General features: G+C 46.1%; 1 protein-coding gene across 1 annotated transcript in view; it reads left to right on the forward strand.

The window, feature by feature from the left end:
• Positions 1-10,218, forward strand: part of CATSPERE (catsper channel auxiliary subunit epsilon) — a 263,038-nt gene extending 252,820 nt beyond the window's left edge. The window contains exons 21-22 of the mRNA XM_044762713.2: positions 2,076-2,129; positions 9,996-10,218. Coding sequence (XP_044618648.1) covers positions 2,076-2,129; positions 9,996-10,149 — 208 coding nt within the window. The 3' untranslated portion in view covers positions 10,150-10,218. The remainder of the gene's footprint in view (positions 1-2,075; positions 2,130-9,995) is intronic.
• The last annotated feature ends 10,829 nt before the right edge of the window (positions 10,219-21,047 follow it).

The following is a 21,047-nucleotide window of genomic DNA, read 5'->3' on the forward strand; positions in this document are numbered from 1 at the left end:
ATAAAACTCCCAGAAGAAAACATAGGTAGTAAGCTCCTTGACAGCAGTCTTGGCAATGATTTCTTTAGATTTGACACCAAAAGCAAAAGCAACAAAAGCAAAAATAAACAAGCGTTAATAGATCAAACTAAAAAGCTTCTGCACAGCAAAGGAAACCATCAACAAAACAAAAAGGCAATGTATGGAATGGGAGACAATATTTGCAAACCATGTATCTGATAAGGGGTTAACATACAAAATACATAAAGAACTCATATGGGGCTGGCCCAGTGGTGCAGCAGTTAAGTGTACACGTTCTGCTTCAGCAGCCCAGGGTTCGCCAGTTCAGATCCTGGGTGTGGACATGGCACCGCTTGGCAAGCCATGCTGTGGCAGGCGTCCTGCATATAAAGTAGAGGAAGATGGGCACAGATGTTAGCTCAGGGCCAGTCTTCCTCAGCAAAAAGAGGAGGATTGGCAGAAGATGTTAGCTCAGGGCTAATCTTCCTCAAAAAAAAAAGAAAAGAAAAGAACTCATACAACTCAATAGCAGAAAACAAACAATCCAGTTTAAAAATGGGCAGAGGATCTGAACAGACATTTTCCAAAGAAGACATACAGATGGCCAACAGGTACATGAAAATATGCTCAGCGTGGCTAATCATCAGGGAAATGTAAATCAAAATCACAGTGAGATATCACTTCATACCTGTTACAATGGCTATCATCAAAAAGACAAGAGATAACAGTGATGGTGAGGACGTGGAGAAAAGAAAAACCTTGTGAACCGTTGGTGGAAATGTAAACTGGTGCAGCCACTATGGGAAACAGTATGGAGATTCCTCAAAAAATTAAAAATAGAAATACCACATGATCCAGCAATTCTACTTCTGGGTATTTATCTGAAGAAAACGAAAATACAAATTTGAAAAGATATATGTGCCACCACGTTCACTGCAGCATTATTTACGATAGCCAAGATATGGAAACAACCTAAGTGTCCATCAACAGATAAATAGATAAAGAAAATATGGTATATATACAATGGAATATTATTCAGCCATAAAAAAGAAGGAAATCTTGCCATTTGCAATGACATGGATGGACCTTGAGGGCATTATGCTAGAGAGTCTACTTTGGTTTGAATCCTAGTTTTGTCACTAGCAGCTATGCAGTTTTAAGCAAATCACTTAGTCCCTCTGAGCTTATTTTTTAATCTGTAAAATGAGTCAATAATACTTATCTTACAGTATTCTGAGGATTAAATGAAGTACCCGGGTAAAATTTCCTAACTTTGCTGGGCACACAGCAAACACTAAGAATTAAGCTCCTTTCCTCTCTCTTCTTCCACATGAAGGAAGGTGAAAACATATCATGAGTGCTTATTTAGCTATATCCTGCCTCATTCCAGGCAATATGCTAAATTATGAGAGACACTCAGTACCTTTAGAGAAAATAACACAGTTCCATATCCTGAGCTCCTCGCATTCTCAGCTTTCGGAAGGAGTTAGCCTACCTCAGGGGAACATCACAGGCCCTTTGGTCAGAAAAACCTGAATTCAAATCCTAGCTCTGCTACTTGCAACTGTGCAAACTTTTGCAAGTAGCTTAACCTATCTGAGCCTCAGTTTCCTCATCTAAAACGAAGGGTTGCTCTGAGGATTAACCAAGAGAATTCATGTAAAGATTTGATACACTGCCTGGAACCTAGCAAATGCTCAATCAGTGTTCATTTTCAATAAGTATTAATGTTCAATAAATAACTATTTATTATTTCTGTCAATACGTATTATTGTTAATTATTGTTAATATCATCACTGCTGTTGCCTTGGGAACCATTATCAAAATGACGTAAAGCTGTTCGGAAGACAGTGAGGTTGCACTGACAAGCTCTGTGGAACCTTGCAGCAAGCAGCCTAAGTCACACATAGGAAAAAGTCTTCCCAGCTGTTACATAAATGTGTCCATTCTCTCCCTTGTCAAGAAAATGACACCTTAACTAAGATATGATTTGATTGTTACCATAGAGATGTGGAGGGAGTTTTTTAATATCTTATACTTGGTTTAATCTTTAATATTATTTTTCTAATTTGCAGTTTCTGTAACCTAACGGCTATATTTGCAATAGAGACCTTTGGAGTGATTCCCAGGTAATGACCGGAGACTAATCAAGCTTTACGGAGGGAAGTTGTAAAAAAAAACACGGGTGGCAGCTAAAAAGGAAAAGCATTTCGTACACATTTTCCTGGTACCCTAATACTCCTGCTCTATATGTGACATCCTAAAAATTATATGTATCTATTATACCAGGGATAAAGAAGGAACGAATTCCTGAGAACTCTAACTGCCGCTAGGGTCCCCTTCTGTTCCATCCCACTCAACATCAGACATGTCTTCCAACTCCGCCAAAGGGGCAGATGGCAGACGGCAGCAGTGGGGACTGGGAGGAGACAGGCTGGGCTTCAGTGACCCCGAGTCAGCCCTTGACTGCTGGCCATCTTCCGGATGCGTCCAGGAAACAGGCAGTCAAGGCATTGCTGTGGACTCGGCTCCAGCTTCTTTGGAGAGCAGAGCACAGTCCTAACTCTGCTGACGCTGGGCCACACATGACTCTGCTTCTCTGTCCTGGGCCTGGTGTTTTGGGTTTTGCTTTTTGTAAAATGTTAAACAAAAGAGAAAGACAAACAATTAAGTTACTTATGGCCCTACTTTAAATATTACTGACTCCTCAATTTTTTGTGCTAATGGGAGGTTAATGGTGCGACTAATCTGCAAATGAGAGTTGTTTCTAAGTGACTTTGGGAAACAGGCATAGCCTTTTTGCAGCAAGTTCTCGTTAGGTTGGTGTGTTTGATTTAGATGAATATTAGGAACATGTATCCACCAACAGAAGGGGGAGCTGGTGAGTTAGGGAAAAGAGGGGAGAGTGCAGGAGCAGCACCTGTCTGCCAGCTCCCCTCCCAGCGGCTGGATTTCAGCAGCTGGGGAAGGTGGCACCGCACGCTGGGTGTAAGGGACAGCCCTTTAGGTTAGTGACTACAGCTTAGTCTCTCTCACGCCTGAGCCCTGAAGGGTGCCAGAGGCAGAGCAGGGGTTACCTGGTGGTGAATACCTTCCTAGTAAGAGAGCCCTTTTCACGAGCAAGCAGTGACTAAGGATCTGTTTGTAGGAGGCAACGATGTCAGTACTTCCTTGCTTCTGGCCCAGTGCTCAACCACTTCCCCAAATTTTCCACTGCGTCCTTTGGAATTGCCACCATTTAACCAGCAAACTCACCTAAATCCTCAACTGTCCTCTGAGCTCTCCCTCTGTCTATCTCCCTCTATGCCCTGAGGACACTGCTTCACCTTTGCCCTCTAGAGGAATGGCTAGTTATTATCTGACACTGCCCATGTGCCTCAGGCAGCCATTACCACTCCTAGACCATTACTTATTCTGGTTTTTCTAAGATGAAACCAAAAAAATTTTCAAAACCATACATCCTTTGAGGCTCATGGCATCTGCTATGCCCCCTGTCCTTTCTCTGTCCTCACTGCTGTGTCCTCTCCAAACTCCCCTTCATTCATTGACAACTTTGGCCCTGCCACACTGTTTTCATCTCCACATCAAGTCCCACCATTGGTGTCCACATAGCCAACCCTCCCAACATCACAGTCTTTCCTCATCATTGGCGTCCTCCTCCTCTACTGTACTTCAGCCATCCACTCCCACAGTCATACCTGCACACTGTCATTGTCATTCCTATTGTAGGAGAGGAAGACATTTCCTCCACCCACTCTGGGTCGTTCTGGCCGGACAACAAATTAAATTCACATGAGACAAAATAACAGGAGAAAATCCAACAAAGCTTTATAACATGTATACATGGGAGAGGCTCAGGCAAACTGAGCAACTCACCAAAATGGCGGAAGCTCTCATCTTAAATACCCTCCTCAGCTACAGACAAAGGAGGATGTTGGGGGTGGGGGGAGTTAGTTATGGGAGATTACCAGAAAAGTACAGTAAACAAGAGTAAGGTTATTATGCAGATTTAAGTTCTTGCCTTCTGCGTTGCTAAGAGTTTCTAGAGATAAGGTCATCCCCCCTCCTTCCTGGTACAGAGGGAGAGACCTTTACAGACAGAGATTTCCTTTACAAATGTAAATGTCTCTCAACAAAGGATAACTTCTACTTTTCAGAGTTTCTTTCATGTCTGCAGTTTTAAAAGTAACCGGCCCAAAATAATCCTCATGCCAAAGAGACATATCTTGGGGTGGCCAATTCCAATCCCCCCCACTATCATAACTTCTCTGCTTCCTAAAGCATCGATTCAGACATCCCCTTCTCTGAACTTCCATCTTATTAATTCAGCTACACCCACAACAACCCTTCTTCATCCTCATTGGGACCTCCACTTCTACTTTCAGTTTCTCCTTTTTTGCTTCCTGTTTCCTTACATTTCAAAGTCTATTAACCCAATACCACTTATTAATACTCCCCTGGATTTGGCCCCCCATCTGGCAAGTCCTCAACTACTTAGTTTCTCTGTGGTTACACCTGAGCAGCCCGATACTGGTAAAGGAAGTTACACAACAGGGCAGATGGATCATCAACTTCAAAGAGGTCACCAACAGTACCTGGGAATCTCACTATCTTTCTCTGGTCAACCACTGTTTCCACTCTCCATAACAACTGCTTCAGACCTTATTTAACTAGCTTCCTCCTCAGACCACCTGTCCTTAACAGCCACCAGATGAGCTTGTTTCCATCTTTACAAAGAAATTAGAAGCCGTCAGACAGGAACTCCATTTCTGATTGAAACATATAAAGCAACTAACATCTATACCCATTGTGTCCTCTTTCCATCCTGTTACAACAAAAGAAATAGTATTCCTCCTCTTTAAATATAATTCTTCCACTTATGGTTTTAACCCTAGTCCTTCCCACTTTCTAAGGAAACTTCCAAATCAATTATTCCTTCTCTCTCCTGTATATTCCACTTTGCTCTCAACTACATCCTTCCAACAGGCTTTTAATCACCCTCAAGTTTTTTATTTAAATAAATAAAACTTCAACCTCACACCCTCCTCCAGCTACCACCCTCTCTCTCCTCCTTGCAAAACAGGCTTCTCAAAAGGCTTGTCTACACTCCTAGTCTCCATTTCCCTATATTCCATCCCTATTTCCTCATCCATCCAGTCTGCTTCCTATCTTATCACTCCACCAATTACCTCTCATTAGAATAGCTTTTGCCTACATTAAATCTGTGGGGTACTTTCTCACCTTTTCTCTTTGTTGAAATTCCCACTTTGTTTGTGCATTGTTCTCCTGACCCCCGTTCAGCATCTCTATGACCATTATTTTGAACTCTTTCACAGGTAAGTCACTTGTCTCCATTTCATCAACGTCTATATCTGGAGTTTTATCTTATTCTTCTGTTTGGAACATTTTTCTCTGTTTCTTCATTTTCCTTGACTCTCTCTTGGTTTCTATGCACTAGATAACCCAGCCACCTCTCCTAGTCTTGAAGGAGTGGCCTCATGGAGGAGATGAACTTATTGTTCAGTCCTGTCCCAGCTCTTGGTTGTCTCTCAAACCTTCATGGTTGTCCAAGCTGCCTTCTTAGCCCTTACTGTCTCCTAGCAGGTGAGGCTGCACCAAGACACCAGTGTCCCAGAAGGAAGCCTCTCGGTCTGCACCCAGATGCAGGCTGGCTGAAGCGGGACCCTCGGGCAGCCTCTTCTAATGTACGCATAGACACCTCTTTCAGGGGAAGACTGGGAGATGGGCATTTCTGTCTGTTCCCCCTGCCCTGAGCCCTGGAGGAATGGCCAATTAAGAATAGTCTCTTCGTTTGTTTCAGTCCTGTGGGACTGGGGAACAGAAGCTCTGCTGGGCACCAGAGCCAGGGCAACCAAGAGGTATGTCCCCTGGACAGTAGCCGTAGAAGCTGGGGTGCCAGATGTGTGCACAAGCTCCTTTCAGGGAGATCCCAGTGACCGGGGGAGAGACAGGGGGAGAGACAGAGGCAGAGTGCTCGACGAAAATAATCCATAACCAATCTATAAATGAAAATTTGGGTAAGTTTATTCTGAGCTGAAATCTGAGGACCATGGCCCGGGGCCTTTCTTCCCGAAGGAAGAAAGGGCACCAAAGAAATGAGGTGTACAGAATGATTATATACCCCCAAAGAGGGTGCTTTACATATGATTGAAATGTCCCTCCCACAATAGTCACAAGATTGCCCTGTCGGCACAGCGCTTGATGGACACAGCAGGTAGTGGGTCTGCTATCTTGGTGGGCGTAGCAGGAGGCAAGTCTATTGTCTCGAGCTGGGCCGTCACAGGTGAGCGCAGCAATCAGTTTCTAGCCTAAGGAAAGATGCTTAATCCTTAAGGAGACGCCAATGTTGGGAGGGGGAGGGAAGTTGCACCTTTATCTCAAGGGCCTTTTGCTCTTGCCATAGGGAATCTCTAAAGCAGATATACAATGCATGCTCAACCGCCTCGGTCAGGCCCTTTTGGAAAGACAAGGTCAGGCCGAATTAGGTTTACACCAAAATGGCTTCCTCATATATTCCAATATATCCTATTACTTGCCATTTTTATTTGACAGCGCGAAGACGGCCCCTGAAGGCCCCCCTGGTCTGGAGAGGGTTGCAGTTGGCCCCTAGATTTGTGTTAAATTAGGAGCCTGCCCCCCAGGTTGCAGTTTTTAAGATAAGCAAATAGGCCTCTTTCATGGAAAGACCAGAAGATGGGTATTTCAGTCTGCTGCCTCTGTGCTGAGCAAGAGGAAGGCAGCAAGAGGGGTTAGACTCTGCGAGTCCTCAGAGCCGGTTTGTTTGCTGCAGCCTTGTGGTCTTGTGGGCCCAAGCCCTGCTGGCTGTCAGAGATAGGTGTTTGGGGCACTCGTCCTTTGGGTGGAAGTCTTAAAATCTGGGGTGCTAGATGTTGGGTCTAGACCCTTCGCTCCTCAGGGAGAAGCTGGGAGCTGAGTTCCCTCCTGGTTGTATGCTGCTGTGTCAGGGGTGGGGTTTATGGCAAGATTGTCTCAGTCTCTCCTACCTATTTCCGTGTAGGTGGATTTTTTCTTGTTTGCTGGATGTGTAGGACTTGCTTAGCTAGTTCCTCAGTTTCTTTCAGAGGAAACTCTTCTGTATGTAGCTGAAGCATCAGTGTGTCCTTGGGAGGAGGGGGTTCAGGAGCCTCCTATGTTGCCATCTTGAACTGGAACTGGCCGACACTAAATCTGACAGATCTGTCTCAGTCCTCATCTTATTTGATCTTTCGTCAGTGTTGACTTTTCCTTTGACTGCTATATTGCTCTATGGGTTTTCCTAAACTTCCATAGCCTCTCTCTCTCTTTAGTAGAGAGAGCCTCAACTTTTCCTTCACAAGCCATTAAACGTTGACTTTCCTCAGGGCTCAGTCCTAGTCTTCTGAGCTTCTCACTCTGGCAAGCTCATCCATACTTATAATTTCATTTAACATCTATATACACATGACTCCCAAATCATACCTCTAGTCCAGTCCAGAGTCATATAGCCCACTGTCTACTAGACCTCTTCTCTTAGATGGTTCAAAGACTAGCCAAACTGGACATGTCCAAAAGTGAACTCATGAGTTACCACCCATTCTTTTATCACATTATTTGTCCCACTCTAAAACTTATCCATCAGGGTAATTGCACACAGTCCTGTTGATTGTCCTTGCATAACTCCAGGAGAATCCATTCACATAGGCTATAATGCGAATGGTGCCCTCTGGAGTTGGACAATATGTGACCCTGCTGTCCAGGGTTCCCTCTCTCAGGAAATAGCACATCCAACTGTACAAGCCAAACACCTAGGAGTCAAAAACGAAAAACAAAAACTTAGAGTTCACGTTTATTTCTCATTCTCTGTGTCTCTCCATCTCTCTCTCTCTCTCTCTCTCAGCTCATCCAGTTACTGGCTCCCATTCATTTAATCTCCTAAATTGCCCTTGAATGAATCCACTTCTTACCAAACCCATCACCAGCACTCTAATCCAAGCTACCATTATCTCTGGTCTCAACTACTGCAATAGACTCCTAACAGATCTCCCCTCATCCATTCCTATTTTCTTCTAATTTATTCTTCTCACTAAAGCCAGAGTAATCTTTTCAAATGCTAATTTTAGGAGATTGAACTCTTAAATTTCTTCCTTAACGTGAAAACTCATTAACATAGCCTACAAGACCTTCTATGATCTAGCCCCTACCTACCTCTCCAATCTCATCTTCTATCATGTTCCCCTGATTTTCTCAGCTCCAGACCCACCAACCTTGTTTCAATCCCCAGCCTTCTCCATACTCTGTCCCATAGCACGATCTCTGTGCATGCTATTTCCTCTATCTGGAACTCTTTCTTCCCCTCTTTACCTACTTAACTTTACCAACTCCACTTGCATTTAATTCTTCAAATTTTAGAACAATTATCTTTTCCCCATGGGAGCATTTCTTGATCCCAATCACTGGGTTGAATCCTGCTATAGTAAGCTTTCATTGCACTGTATACTTCTCCCACTTAGTTCTCATCACAAGTGCAATTTTATATGTATTTTCTCATTATTCAATTAATGATTATGTCCCCACTAAAATGTAATCTCTCTAAGGATGGGGACCATGTCTATTTTTACTCATCATCGTTTTTCTAGCACCCAGCATAGTATCTGGCACATATCAGATGGTTTAAGTTAGTTAATTAACTTCCAAGAGGGAAACCATTCACTGGAACCAGATTAAACTTGCATCCACAGAGGAGGAAGGTCAGACTAAGGGGTCTGGGAATCTGGGGAAGCTGTAATACTGCAAACAAATAATCATGGTTTAAAAGGGAACAAAGAACTAAAGTCAGATACCAGGACTCCAAATGGAAAACAGCACAGAGTTTGGCTTAAGAAATAAATCCACTCTGATGGGAGGCACCCGTGCAGAGTCCCAGGTGAAGAGTCACCCAGCTGAAAGTAGGATCTAATAAATAGTGTACACACACAAACACACACCCCTAGTTGACCCTCGGGTGCCTCAAATTCAATATGCCCAAAAGTAAACCAACCATATTCATCACACACACCCTCAATAAAGTGTTCTTCCCTCTGAATTTCCTCTATCAGTGAATGCTGATACCATCCTCACAGTTACCTCATCCCAAAACTCGGGAGACGTCCTTTATTCCATCATATTTCTCAAACCCCTCATCTTAACAGTCACTGGGATCAATCCAATCTAACTTCCAAATATATCTGAGATCTATCTGCTTCTCTCCATTTCTTCAGTCACTAAGTTAGTTAAGACCCTCATCATACTTGGATTATTACAAAAACCTCATAACTGCTTTTTCTCCTCGACACTCATGCTTCTCATTCCTCCATTCTTCACCCAACAATCAGAATCATCCTTCTAAAATGAGAGTTCTATATCATATCTCTGAAATTCCTCTTGCCTTTAGGCTAAAATCCACACTCTATAGCTTGATAAAAGCTGTCTTTCTCATCTCTAACCACCCATCATTCCTCATCTCTAACCATTCCTCCTGCCACCTGAGCTCTGGTCACACTGACTAGTGTTAGCTCCAGAATGTCTAGGGGTGACCTTAAGGTTTTCTCACGCTTCCATGCCTTTGCATATGCATCTCCCTTAGCCTGCAACTTTATGCCCACCTGAATCTCTTCTTCCACTCCCAGGTATTGACTAATACTCCTAATCCTATTCACAGCTAGCCAACTCCTACAGATACTCAGTTCGAAGGTAACCTCCAGTGGAAGGCCTTCCTTGATGCCTGGCTCCCATAGAAGTTTATACCTCCTCCTCTCATTGTATTGACCACGCTGTCTATTTTCCTCCCTGGTCAGCCTCAAACACTAAGGAGTAAACACCTTTAGGGTAGCCAAGGTGTCTTATTAATCTTTGTTCTCTGTCAATGGCATAGTAGCTAGCTATTGAAAAACTGTTTGACTAAATAAATATATAACCACAGTGAACAATGGCCGCTAAGGACTTTTTTCTCGTTTCAGTCCAAGTGTCTACCTGGTCGCCTCGCTCCTCTTTCTGCTGACACTCCTGTTCTTCAGTGTTCTAGTTTTGAGCTATTTCCATTATATGAGGATTTATAAACGATATATTTATGCACCACTTCACAAACCTGAAAGAAAACAAAAGACTAACTAGAAAAAAAGGGAGGTTTGTTTACTATGGATATATGTACATAAAAGGAGTATGTATATATACTTATATTGAGAGTGTGTTTAACCAAGAAATACTAAGTATAAGCTCAAAGTAAGTATCATCAAATTCAAGATCTAAAACATGTTCTTAAATTATCCAAAACAGAAATATTTTCATATATTTGTGTGTTATGAGATTAATCCTTAACGTGTTTGCATTTATCTTAAGGTAGTCTAGATACTCTTCTATGGCTTTTTTTAAAAAAATAAAAATTTAAAAAACCCCAAAATGTTGCTATTACAATCCTTTCTAAGAATGAAAGTAGATTTTTGAAAATGTATAAATGTGTCAAATATTATTATTTTGCATAAAACTTTCATAAGACTTGTATAGCTGTAGTTAATTTACATATAAAGGACTAATGTGTGTGGATTTAAATAATCTGTCAAACATATTTCATAAGTTTTTCTAATGGTAGATTCATATATAAAATGTACAACTTATAATATTGAAAATAAGCTGATGCTCTAAGTCTTAATTTTAAGTTTTAAAATTCGATTTTGATGGTCAAAATAATCTTCATTTGTCCAAATGTGATCACAGCTTTCTAAACAATTAGTATTTGTAATAGTCAACAATCAACTAGAAAAGAGAAACCAGTAGGAGATGTGTGTGTGTGTGTGTGTGTGTGTCTGTGCATGTCTGTGTGCATGTGTGTGTGTCTGTGTGTGTCTGTGTCTGCGTGTGTCTGTGCATGTCTGTGTGTCTGTGTGTGTGTCTGTGTGCGTGTGTCTGTGTGTGTGCCTGTGTGTGTGTCTGCATGTGTCTGTGTACACGTGTCTGTGCGTGTGTGTCTGTCTCTGTGTGTGTCTGTGCCTGTGCGTGTGTCTGTGCATGTGTCTGCGCGTGTCTGTGTGCGTGTGTCCGTGTGCATGTGTGTGTGTGTGTGTGCCTGTGCGTGTGTGTGTGTGAAGAGATTTATTCATGGGAGGGGAGGAGAGGCAGGGGATGCAGCATGTGCTCCACCCCACCGCGCTGGTCCAGCCAGGGTGGAGGTGCACTACCCCATGTTCTTTACTCCATGGACTTTATTTAATCTCATAAATTGGCTTCTTTTGCACACACACAAAAAGAATTGTGGAGGCTCATGTGATTGTGGAGGCTAGGTAAACAAGCCTCAATCCACAGCACAAACATCAGAAACGGATGATCACAAGAAAGATGGACCTCCACGGGCACAGAGCACAGCTGTTGCCCACAAACAGAATTTCTCATTTTACAAAGGTTGGGAACGAGACCAGGATACCTGCTACTCATCACTGTTTTCCAAGGTCTGACATTGTAAGAGGAAAATAAAATAACCATTATAAATTCTGGGGCAAAGGAGGAAAACTCCTCTTTTTCAATAATAAGATTATATGCCTAAGAGACCCAAAATTAGTAACAATAAGTAAAATAAGATCATTTGATGGCTCAATATGAGACAAATATTTAAAAATCAATACCTTTTCTCTATAATAGTTATATAACAGCAATGGAAATAAGAAATAATCTATTCACTGTAGTGACAAATTACACAGAATTAAACTTAATATGAATGGTGTATAACATACATGAGGGGCCGGCCCCATGGCCGAGTGGTTAACTTCGTGCACTCCGCTTTGGCAGCCCAGGGTTTCCCCGGTGGGGATCCTGGGTGCGGACATGGCACCGCTCATTAGGCCACATTGAGGTGGCATCCCACATGCCACAACTAGAAGGGCCCACAACTAATAATATACAACTATGTTCTGGGGGGCTTTGGGGAGAAAAAGGAAAAACAAAATCTTTAAAAAAAAATACATGAAAAACATCTTTAACATTTTTATTGAAAGGGGTGAATCAAGATCTGATAGAAATATTTCATAGAAAAAAGAGAAAGAAAAAGACCCAATAGAAAATGAGCAAAAAATAGTCATTTATCAGAAGAGCATATCCAAACAGCCAATAAACATATTTAAAACAACTATTTTTTCAGTGTTTACCATGTGCCAGGAATTATTCTAATAATCTAATTAATCCTCTTCAACAACCTTATGAGATAGGAAATATTATTATCACATTATAGAGACAAAGAAACTGACACAGACAGGGTAAGTAATATTTCTAAGGTCACACAGCTGGTGATAGAGATGGAATTCAAACTCAGGCAGATTGTCTCCAAAATCAGGTGCTTGTCCAGGAAGGATGCTCAACCTCACCAGCAGTCAGAAAGATACAAACCAAAGTTACAATGAGGCTGCATTTCTCAGCTGATGGCAAAAACTCAGGAGGGTAACACTTGGGAAGAAATGAAGGTCAGAGATGGGAAGGAAATTCTCTTGCATTTCTGAGGGAAATGTGACTTCTTACAGCTTTTTTTGGAAAGCACTCTGGCAACATCTATTAAAATTAAAAATATACATTCTCTTGGACCCAGAAATTCCGCTCTCAGGAATCTATCCGTGAGATCGGGGGATCAATATATCAGGATATTTGAGATTAGTGTGTACATATATATATAAAACCATGTCATTGGTGGTTGTAGCAAAACTCTAGAAGGAGAATTAATGCCTATCAATAAATGGTTGAATAAATGGTTGACTGTACATTAACCATGTAGATCAATCTGTACTAGTTGGTGTGAAAGATCCTCCACAAGCTTTTGTTAAATGAGAAGAGCAAGCTGCAGAGAAGTATTTGCAGTACGGTCTTATAAAACGAAAACTGTGTGTATGAGAACATGGAGAAAAGCAGGGAAGGACATGTCCATGTTGTTTACATCGTGTGGCTGCGTGCATGTGTATGTGTGTACACCTCGGCGGGGGGCGGTGTGTGAGAGATGGAGACAGGGCAGGATATAAACAAAACCCTCAAAACTGGGGAAGGGGAAACAATAGAAAAACAGCATGCACACTTTTCTCCTATGTAAAACTGTGTTTGTGCAGAAAGGCAAGCGAGAGGGTGATTGCCACCAAACTTGAACGGGTGTAATTCTAGGGGCTATCTGCTTTCTTGCTATTGTTTCCTACTGCATTGACCTTATACTATTTTTAAGCGTAAAAACAAAACTCTTGGGGCCGCCCAGTGGCCGAGCAGTTGGGTTCGCGAGCTCCGCTTTGGCGTGTGGCCCAGGGTTCGGATCCTGGGCGTGGACATGGCACCGCTCATTGGGCCATGTTGAGGCGGCCTCCCACATGCCACAACTGGAGAGACCCACAACTAAAATATACAAGTATGTACTGAGGAGATTTGGGGAGAAAAAAAAAGCCAAGGTAAAACAAAACTCTTTTCATTGTAAACAAAAGAATGGGAAAGGAAGACGTGGAAACAGCAAGTGTAGACAACTCTTTCAAGGAGTTCCTTTTCTTCTGCGACACGGAACAAAGAAATGGAGGGCAACTGGAAGCAGAGGTGAAGTCAGGAAGATGTTACTGAATATTGATAGGAATGATGTAGTGGCCAGGGAAAGTGGATGATCTAGGAGAGAAAGAGGGTCACTGGTGGATCAGAATCCTTGAACAGCCAAGAAAGGCTGAGATCCAGCACTGGCACAACGAACTGAACATTTGCCCACTTATAGGAGGGAGGCCCGAGGCCACAGGTACTGACGTAGGTAGGCTAGGGGGACGCTTAGCAGTGTGCGGCAGCCCTGAGAATGCTCCCTGCAGGCCTCCGGCAGGAGTGTAACAATGCAGGGCACAGCTGCGGCCCTCTGAAACCCACCATACCGCCCCAGGCTGCTTCCTCCCTCCAGGGCCTGAATTCGGTGGGGACAGGCAGACTGGATCCTGGGGAGATAATGGGACTCCTCCTGCAGGCTTTCCAACCTTCCTTACACTGCACGGCAGTTGAGGACTCACTCTCTCTCTCTCTCTCTCTGGATATGATGACTCTCCCAACTTTCCACAACTTCCTATTTCCTTTCCTACGAATATTTCCCCTAATAAAATCCTTGCACATTTAATTCCACGTTGGTGACTGTTTCTCAGGAGCCCTGGACTACTACTAGTAATAATGCAAGTGGTCTGAGAAAACAGGCAGTCAGAGGGGATTTGGGACCAGCTCACTTAGCACCCAGCAAGCAGAGAGGGCACCATCTTGAGGGGTATGTGGGGCACCAACACTTCCTGGCTCAAGGTGGCAGTTCAGTTGTTGAAGTTTTCGTTGGTAGTGACCCGGGGAAATGTCCTGGTGGAGGGGAGTGCTATGGCAGGTCCAGTGGAGCAAGCATTTGAAAAGCCTGGGGCTGGGGCCAGCCCCGTGGCCGAGTGGTTAAGTTCCCGTGCTTTGCTTCGGCGGTCCAGGCTTTTGCAGGTTCAGATCCTGGGTGCGGACATGGTACTGCTCATCAGGCCACGCCGAGGTGGCATCCCATATGCCACAACTAGAAGGACCCACAACTAAAATATGCAACTGTGTACTGGGGGGATTTGGGGAGAAAAAGCAGAAAAAAAAGAAAAAGATTGGCAACAGTTGTTAGGTGCCAGTCTTTAAAAACAAACAAATAAACATGGGGCTAACAAAGACAGCCAAGTTTGCTGGTTACTGCTAAGTTATATATATATTTTTTTTAATTAAAATATAATTGACATACAACATTGTGTAAGTTCAAGGTACACAATAGTGTGGATTTGATATATTTATATGTTGCAATGATTACCTAGTGGCGTTAGCTCACACCTTTATCACATCACATAATTATTGTTTCTTTTTCGTGTTCAGAACAATTAAGATCTAGTCTCTCGGCAACTTTGAAGTTTATAATACAGCGCTGTTGACTGTGATCACTATGCTGTGCATTAGCTCTCCAGGCCTTAGTTGATGCGGGATCGGTGAGCCGAGGAGTCGAAAGAAAGATTTCTTAGACTCTCAAGATCTGGCAGTAGTACTCTTTTATTTAGAGAATAGTGTGGAATAGCATGGGGACAGGACCCATGGGCAGGCAGAGCTTCTGCTGCTGCCGCTTCTGCTGCCCCCGCTGGCATGGGGACAGGACCCATGGGCAGGCAGAGCTGGTGCGTGGGGACAAGACCCACAGGCAGTCAGAGTTCCTGCTGCTGCCCCCGCTGGCATGGGGACAAGACCCATGGGCAGGCAGAGCTGGTGTGTGGGGACAGGACCCACGGGCAGTCAGAGCTTCTGCTGCCGCCGCTTCTGCTGCCCCCACTGGCATGGGGACAGGGCCCATGGGCAGACAGAGCAGCTGCTGCTGCTCCCGCTGGCATGGGGACAGGTCCCATGGGCAGGCAGAGCTGGTGCGTGGGGACAGGACCCACGGGCAGTCAGAGCTCCTGCTGCTGCCCCCGCTGGCATGGGGACAGGTCCCATGGGCAGGCAGAGCTAGTGTGTGGGGACAAGACCCACAGGCAGTCAGAGCTCCTGCTGCTGCCGCATGGGGACAGGACCCATGGGCAGTCAGAGCTGGTGCGTGGGGACAGGACCCACGGGCAGTCAGAGCTCCTGCTGCTGCCCCCGCAGGCATGGGGACAAGACCCATGGGCAGGCAGAGCTGGTGCGTGGGGACAAGACCCACGGGCAGTCAGAGCTCCTGCTGCTGCCCCCGCTGGCATGGGGACAGGACCCATGGGTAGGCAGAGCTGGTGCGTGGGGACAGGACCCACGGGCAGTCAGAGCTCCTGCTGCTGCCCCCGCTGGCATGGGGACAGGACCCATGGGCAGTCAGAGCTCCTGCTGCTGCCGCATGGGGACGGGACCCATGGGCAGTCAGAGCTGGTGCGTGGGCAGGACCCACGGGCAGTCAGAGCTCCTGCTGCTGCCCCCGCTGGCATGGGGACAGGTCCCATGGGCAGGCAGAGCTGGTGCGTGGGGACAAGACCCACGGGCAGTCAGAGCTCCTGCTGCTGCCCCCCGCTGGCATGGGGACAGGTCCCATGGGCAGGCAGAGCTAGTGTGTGGGGACAAGACCCACAGGCAGTCAGAGCTCCTGCTGCTGCCGCATGGGGACGGGACCCATGGGCAGTCAGAGCTGGTGCGTGGGCAGGACCCACGGGCAGTCAGAGCTCCTGCTGCTGCCCCCGCTGGCATGGGGACAGGTCCCATGGGCAGGCAGAGCTGGTGCGTGGGGACAAGACCCACGGGCAGTCAGAGCTCCTGCTGCTGCCCCCCGCTGGCATGGGGACAGGTCCCATGGGCAGGCAGAGCTAGTGTGTGGGGACAAGACCCACAGGCAGTCAGAGCTCCTGCTGCTGCCGCATGGGGACAGGACCCATGGGCAGTCAGAGCTGGTGCGTGGGGACAGGACCCACGGGCAGTCAGAGCTCCTGCTGCTGCCCCCGCTGGCATGGGGACAAGACCCATGGGCAGGCAGAGCTGGTGCGTGGGGACAAGACCCACGGGCAGTCAGAGCTCCTGCTGCTGCCCCCGCTGGCATGGGGACAGGACCCATGGGTAGGCAGAGCTGGTGCGTGGGGACAGGACCCACGGGCAGTCAGAGCTCCTGCTGCTGCCCCCGCTGGCATGGGGACAGGTCCCATGGGCAGGCAGAGCTAGTGTGTGGGGACAAGACCCACAGGCAGTCAGAGCTCCTGCTGCTGCCTCTGCATGGGGACAGGACCCATGAGCAGTCAGAGCTCAGGCTGCTGCCTCTGCATGGGGACAGGACCCATGGGCAGTCAGAGCTCCTGCTGCTGCCTCTGCATGGGGACAGGACCCATGCGCAGTCAGAGCTCAGGCTGCTGCCTCTGCATGGGGACAGGATCCATGGGCAGTCAGAGCTCCTGCTGCTGCCTCTGCATGGGGACAGGACCCATGCGCAGGCAGAGCTGGTGCGTGGGGACAGGACCCACGGGCAGTCAGAGCTCCTGCTGCTGCCCTGAGTTGAGGGTTAGGGCTAATTTTATAAGGCATGGGTACGTGACTTATTTTTACTGGAAAAAAAAAGAAAAAGAAAAAGATGATGTAAAAAGTCATTAAATGATTTCAGTGCAGATGGGGTCTGGTTATTGTGCGGTCATATAACTTTAGATACGAATCTGGCCATATAGATCGGCATGCAGGTGAGGATGCTCTGGGCTTCTCTCCCTGGGGCAGTCCTAATTCATAGCATAAAAAAGTCCACTGGGTCGTATAGTTTGGCATGTAGGCCAGGTCACCTTGGGCTTCTCTAGCTGGGGCAGCCTTAATCCACATCATTAGTGACCTACTAGCTGTACCTTTGTGCCTTAAACACCTCCCCAGTTCCCTCAGCCCCTGCCTCTGGGACCCAAACAGCACTCCACTCTCTGTTGTTACGAGTTTGGCTCTTTTAGATTCCACATTTAAGTGATAGCATACAGTACTTGTCTTTCTCTGTCTGACTTATCTCACTCAGCATAACGCCCTCAATGAGGTCCATCCATGTCGTCACAAATGGCAGGATCTCCTTTCTCATAGCTGAATAATCTTCCATTGTAGATACACACCACATCTCCTTTATCCATTCATCTGTTGACATGTACTTAGGTGGTTTCCATACCTTGGCTATTGTGAACAATGCTGCAATAACCATGGGCTGCAGATATCTCTTCAAAATCCTGTTTTCATCTCCTATGGATATATACCCAGAAGTGGAAGTTGTGGATCAGATGGTAGATCTATTTCTAATTTTTTGAGGAATCTCCATTCTGTTTACTATAGTGGCTGAACCAATTTACACTCCCACCAACAGTGCACAAGGGTTCCCTTATCTTCACAGCCTCACCAATGCTTGTCGTCAAGGGATAGCCTGCAGAAGGTTAGTGAAAGCCAGAGCCAGAGGTCAAAGATTAAGTGTGAGAACCAGAGGGTCTCAGTAGTAGCTTATGAAGAGATCACCATCACCAAAAAGGGAAGGGCAACGACAAGTGAACAACAGGCTGAAGACCTGGGAATCACAGGCCTCTGGAGATGTTTCAACACTCAACCAAGCAGGTCAGTGAGGAAAGGGTGACATCCTGGTAGAGAAAACTGGGATGCTAAAAGACTGGGACGGGGTCATCTGGATGGATGCCTCTGAACAGACTTCTCTCCACACTCACTGCTCCCCCTACCCCCACCCTCTGGGCAGGCAGACGTGGCCCATCCCTCTCTATTAAGAGCTACCACTTCTGCTGGGCTGGAAGATGCTGCAGAAGCCTCTCCCCAACAAGATAACACATGTCCCCCACATCCTGTCTTGTGTTAAATCCCAACATAACGCAGCTGGTGACAAGCTGGCCTGATAAGGGAGGGAAGTACAAAAACTGCACGTACCGGCAGGAGCCAGGGGAGTAGGCTTGGGATTGGATTCCAAGGGGTCTTTAAGACTGGATAAGCAAGAACTCACTGACTTGGGGGCATTTTCTCAGGATACGGGATTTAACTAACACTCTTGCAAGAACTCTAAGGGATGGGGCAAACTCAGAAGCCTGGAAAAAATGATGGTCAACTTTCAGCAAAGGAGAAAAGTATGGGTGTCCTGGCAGCTGGTAGAGGAATGGAAAGGCTCAGGGAGGTGGAGAGACAGGAACAGATGCATGGTATGAGGCCAGAAGACCCAGCAGATTGTGTCTCATGAGAGGGTCCAGAAGGCACAACAGTCACCAAGGACATCCTGATGAGAGGACCACCAGCATCACTAAAATCTCCAGTGGGGGCTATTCTCCGCAGCCAGGGGTGACAGTGGGCAAGGCGGTCACAAAGCTGGGTTTATTAACACCCATGAGGAGGATGAGGCCTCAAAGTAAGAGACGCTTGGTGGTGGCACCACATCTAGAAGCCAGGAGGCCACAATTACCATAACAGGAAAGGAATGGCCAAGAGGGCTTAATCATGGGGAGTTGTGGAGATAGGTAATAGAACACAGTGGTGTTAGTGGCAAAATTGTCAGGCAGCCAACAAGGCTGTCGGTTAACACCTATTAAAGAAAAAAACAAAAACAAAAATGGAGGAGTAGACTGAGGGCAATTATCCTAATAAATATTACAGGCCCTTGCTCCAGTCTCCAGAGGTGAGTAGATCTTCAGATCCAGAATCCACTGACTGAAGAGGCAGCCAGGTCCCCAGGAAGGACCCTGCAACACTGTGGCAAGTCTGTACCATGACAACTCCCCCAGAGACCTCTGGCCATTTCTTCAAGTGATTGTACTGGGGAAAAGGGAACAACCAGATACTTTGAGAGTATTAGACACAGGTCTGAGTTGACACTGACACCCAAAGTGTCATCAAGCCCCCCTTTAGGGTGGGGAACTATGAGGGCCACAGTGGTTCGAGCCACCCAGGGGTCCTTTCCCCAGTCCCCAAGTGTATAATTGGAATTGATATACTTGGCAGCTAAAGCCCACATTGGGCCCCTGGTCTGTGGAGGAGGAGCAGTCATTGTGGGAAGGCCAAGTGGGATCTTCTGAAACTGTGCCCTGCCCCCACATCCAACCAAGTTAGAAAATCAGCATCATTTTCCAGGGGAGTAGCAGAGATTAGTGCTACCACTAAGGACCTCAGAATGCAGGGTTGCTGGTCTCTGTCATATCTTCATTTAACAACCAGTCTGGCCCATGCAGAAAATGGATGGATCCTGGAGAATGACTGTAGCCTCCTGCAGATCTAACCAAGTCATAGTGCCAATCGCAGGTGGTGTGCCAGATGTGGCATCAGTGCCAAGGCAGGTTAATCAGGCCTCAGGTATCTGGTATGCAACTGCTGACTTGGCAAATGCATTCTTTTCCATCCCATAAGAAAAGAAGACAGAAACAGTTCACATTCACACAGACATTACTCAACTATCTGCCCATCTTGTGGAAGCCCCAGCATGTAGCCTCAGACAGATGACCTGAACAGCTAACCGAGCTCACGTCTGGTCTGGTGATGGTGTCTGGGATGCAATGCTATTGTGCACCCCCCATCACATTGTACCAATTAAGAATGAGACAGCCACTAGGACAGCTGATTGCCCAAATTTCAACAAGGATAATCTCTATCTTAGCACCAATATGGAATAATTCTCCACTGCAATGACCCATCTGAGCAGCTACTGCAACCACTACGATCAAAGACAATTGCATTTCACTGCCACATCAACAAGCTGGTACAATTACCAATGGCTTAAAAAGTCACTTCATAACTAAAAACATCTAAGTAAAAAGCACCCTTATCCTCTGAATTTTCCAAGTGTTTTCTCCTCAGGTAGCTGGCAATTTTGAAATAGGAAATGGAGTGTTTGAAGATCGACTGCAGAATCCACATGCCCACCTTTTGACACTTATCCAACTGAAGCAGCTGTGCAGTCAACCAATGGCAACTGATCTGGCAGAGGATGGGGCAGAGGGAGCAGGAGGGGAACTGAGGAGGACCTCCCAAAATTTCTCATGATAGAGCAGAGAGGAGACCAGTGGTATTCTGGAACACACACGCCATGCTCCATTCTGACAGCCACTGTAGTGGAGGTGACAGTTTTATGTGGCCATCTGCGGTAGCCAGCCTTCAATGATCCTTGCCTCCTAGTATCCACACCCTGTGTAGTCTCCTCCCACATTGCTCCAGAGTTGGTTTGTGTGACCAACAGAATACAGCAGGACTGATAGCAGGTCACTTCCAAGATTAGGGTATAAAACACTGTGGCTGCCTTCTCTGTCACTCTCCCATGCTCTGTGGGATCACTCGCTCTGGGAGAAGTAGCCACGAGGTCATGAGGAAGCCTACAGAGAGGCCCACGTGGTGAACACCCGAAGCTTCCTGCCAACAGCTGCACGAGTATGCTCGGGAGCAGATCCTCCAGCCCTGGTCAAGCCCTCAGTAACGGCAACTCCCTGAGACCTGAGCCAGAAACATCCACCTGAGCGTGCACAGACGCTCTCGGAGGCCTGACCTCAGAAACAGTAAAATAATGTTTTCAGCTGTTATGTTCTGAGGTAATTTGGTACACAACA

This window comes from Equus asinus, chromosome 30 (assembly GCF_041296235.1).
Source record: "Equus asinus isolate D_3611 breed Donkey chromosome 30, EquAss-T2T_v2, whole genome shotgun sequence".
In the NCBI taxonomy this organism is placed as follows: domain Eukaryota; kingdom Metazoa; phylum Chordata; class Mammalia; order Perissodactyla; family Equidae; genus Equus; species Equus asinus.